The sequence below is a fragment of the Nicotiana tomentosiformis genome, chromosome 5 (genome assembly GCF_000390325.3).
Source record: "Nicotiana tomentosiformis chromosome 5, ASM39032v3, whole genome shotgun sequence".
Classification (NCBI taxonomy): Eukaryota; Viridiplantae; Streptophyta; class Magnoliopsida; order Solanales; family Solanaceae; genus Nicotiana; species Nicotiana tomentosiformis.
In genome coordinates this window covers 63,166,755-63,169,801 of record NC_090816.1, presented here as the reverse complement: position 1 = coordinate 63,169,801, position 3,047 = coordinate 63,166,755, and the positions used below count along the sequence as shown (strand labels likewise).

At 41.5% G+C, this 3,047-nt stretch overlaps 1 protein-coding gene across 1 annotated transcript; it reads right to left on the bottom strand.

Annotated features, from left to right (window-relative positions):
• Positions 1-731: 731 nt before the first annotated feature.
• Positions 732-2,668, bottom strand: LOC138892465 (uncharacterized). The gene is made up of 3 exons (XM_070176184.1): positions 2,549-2,668; positions 1,223-1,606; positions 732-971 (listed from the first exon to the last, which is right to left on the bottom strand). The coding sequence occupies exons 1-3, from the start codon at positions 2,666-2,668 to the stop codon at positions 732-734; spliced, it is 744 nt and encodes a 247-aa protein (XP_070032285.1).
• Positions 2,669-3,047: the final 379 nt, after the last annotated feature.

Here is a 3,047-nt window from a genome sequence, read left to right as displayed (position 1 = left end):
CGGCGGGGATAACGACTTCAGTACCGTAAACCAGTAGATAAGGGGTTTCCCCTGTGCATGTACGAAGTGTGGTGCGATACCCGAGCAAACAAAACGGCAGCTTCTCGTGCCATTGTTTGTAATTGTCTACCATTTTCCTTAATATCTTCTTGATCATCTTGTTGGCAGCTTCTACGGCTCCATTCATTTGTGGCATGTATGTTGTAGAGTTCAGATGCTTGATCTTGAATGCTTCACACATGGCTTTCATCAAGTCATTGTTGAGATTGTAGGCATTGTCAGTAATGATTGACTCAGGTACTCCAAATCGACAAACGATGCGGTCCCAAACAAAATCTGCTATGACCTTCTTAGTTACAGCCTTATAGGATGCGGCTTCACCCTATTTTGTGAAGTAGTCTATAGCCACCAGAATGAACCTATGCCCGTTTGAAGTGGAAGGTTCAATTGGTCTGATGACATCCATGCCCTAAGCGGAGAAGGGCCAGAGCGAACTCGTTGCATTGAGTTCGTTGGGTGACACTCGTATCATATCAGCATGTATCTGGTATTGGTGATACTTTTGAACATATTTGATGCAGTCTATTTCCATAGTCATCCAGAAATACCCTGCTCTTAATATCGTTTTGGCCAGAACGAAACCATTCATATGGGGTCCGCAAGTTCCGGCATGTATTTCCTTGATCAATCTATATGCCTCCTTGGCATCGACGCATCGCAACAATCCCAAATCAGGAGTTGGCCAATCTTTGAAGCATGCGCTTTTGAGTATGGGTAGCACTCTCTGGATATTTCCCCTTTTCCAAGTATTCCTTGTTGTCGTGGAACCAGGGATTTCTGTCGAACTCTTCTTTAACATGAGTACAATAAGCTGGCTGCTTACGGATTCCTATTAGAATAGGATCAATGAAATTCTTGTCTGGATGTTGTATCATGGAAGACAAAGTGGCTAATACATCTGCAAACTCATTCTGAATCCTTGGAACATGTTTGAACTATATCTTTGTGAACCTCTTGATCAGCTCTTGTACACAGTGCAAATATGGCAATATTTTGGTGTTCTTCGCAGCCCATTCTCCTAGAACCTGGCGTACCAACAGATCTGAATCACAAATTACTAGTAACTCCTGAACGTTCATGTCAATGGCCAACCTAAGTCCCAGGATGCAAGCCTCATATTCTGCCATATTGTTGGTGCAAAAAACCTGAGTTTTGCGGATACCAGATAGTGTTGACCGGTTTCTGATATTAAGACAACTCCGATACCCACTCCTTTGAAGTTTGCTGTTCCGTCGAAGAACATCCTCCAACAATCGTACGCCTCAGTAATATCTTCTCCTACAAGCGATACCTCCTCGTTAGGAAAATACATTTTCAATGGTTCGTATTCTCCGTCTATGGGATTTTCTACCAAGTGATCCGCAAATGCTTGCCCTTTGACTGACTTTTGAGTTACATAGACGATGTCGAACTCACTAAGCAATATCTGCCACTTTGCTAATTTACCCGTTGGAATAGGTTTCTCAAAGATGTATTTTAGCGGATCCATCCTTGATATGAGATAGGTAGTGTACGCATAGAAATAATGTCTCAACTTCTGGGCTATCTATGTCAAAGCACAGCAAGTGCATTCCAACAAAGAATATCGGGCTTCTTAAGGCGTGAAATTCTTGCTCATATAATATATCGCCTGCTCCATCCTTCCTGTTTCTTCATGTTGTCCTAGAATGCAACCAAAAGCCCCATCCAACACAAACAAATAAAGCAACAAGGGTCTTCCTGGTTCTAGTGGGACCAGCACGAGCGATTTAGATAAATACTCCTTGATTTGTCGAAGGCTTTCTGGTATTGTTCAGTCCAGCTTGTTGCATCATCTTTCCTTAGCATTCTGAAGATTGGCTCACATATCACGGTTGATTGTGCTATAAAGCGGCTGATGTAATTGAGGCACCCTAGAAAACTCATCACATCTTTCTTATTCTTTGGAGGCGGTAGGTCTTAGATAGCTTTGATTTTTGACGAGTCTAGCTCAATACCTCGGTGGCTGACGATGAAACCTAATAATTTTCCAGTAGGAACTCCAAAGGCACACTTTGTAGGGTTCAACTTCAAGTTGTAGTTTTGAAGCCGATCAAAAAATTTCTTCAGGTCTACTATGTGATCCGAACTCCTTTTAGATTTGATGAGAACATCATCCATGTACACCTCTATTTCCTTGTGTATCATGTCATAGAATATAGTCATTATGGCCCTCGTGTAGGTGGCCCCAGCATTCTTCAGACCAAACGACATCATTTTATAGCAATATATTCCTCATGGTGTGATAAAGGCGGTCTTTTCATCATCCTCTTCATACATCCAAATCTGGTGGTATCTTGCGAAGCAATCCACAAAGGATTGGAGTTCATGCTTGGAGCAGTTGTCAATCAGTATGTGTATATTAGGCAGTAGAAAATCATCCTTAGGACTTGCTCTGTTCAGATCTCGGTAATCAACACGTACTCTAACCTTCCCATCTTTCTTTGGAACTAGCACAATGTTAACTAACCAGGTCGGGTATTCGACCACTTGGAGAACCTTGGCTTTGATTTGCTTGGTGACCTCCTCTTTTATCTTCAAACTCATATCTGGCTTGAACTTTCTGAGCTTCTGCTTTACCGGTGGACATATAGGATTGGTGGGTAGCTTGTGAGCTACTATGGATGTGCTCAAACGAATCATATCGTCTTAGGACCATGCAAAGATGTTCTCGTACTCCTTTAGGAACCTAATATACCCTTATTTCTCTGACGGTGATAGATAAATACTTATACGAGTTTCCTTGACTATTTCAGAATCCTCTAAGTTAACGACCTAAGTTTCCTCCAAATTATACTTTGGTTTGTTTTCAAAATTCTCTACTTCTTTGACGATTTCCTCAGGTATTATATCATCTTCCAGATCTCCTGAATCACTGTCCTTATGTTGCGTTGTCTCATTATATGTCACAGTTGTAGGTTCATCGGGATATGTAATAATTATGCTGAAAAGAATGTAGCAAGATAATA

What these genes read in the sequence shown, in the direction of transcription:
- LOC138892465 (XM_070176184.1), bottom strand. Translation starts at nt 2,668, where the DNA reads ATGTCCACCGGTAAAGCAGAAGCTCAGAAAGTTCAAGCCAGATATGAG. An exon ending in GTGGTCGAATACCCGACCTG is followed by an intron (nt 1,607 to 2,548) that starts GTTAGTTAACAT and finishes GCTTTGACATAG; the next exon opens with ATAGCCCAGAAGTTGAGACA. An exon ending in AAACCGGTCAACACTATCTG is followed by an intron (nt 972 to 1,222) that starts GTATCCGCAAAA and finishes CCAAGGATTCAG; the next exon opens with AATGAGTTTGCAGATGTATT.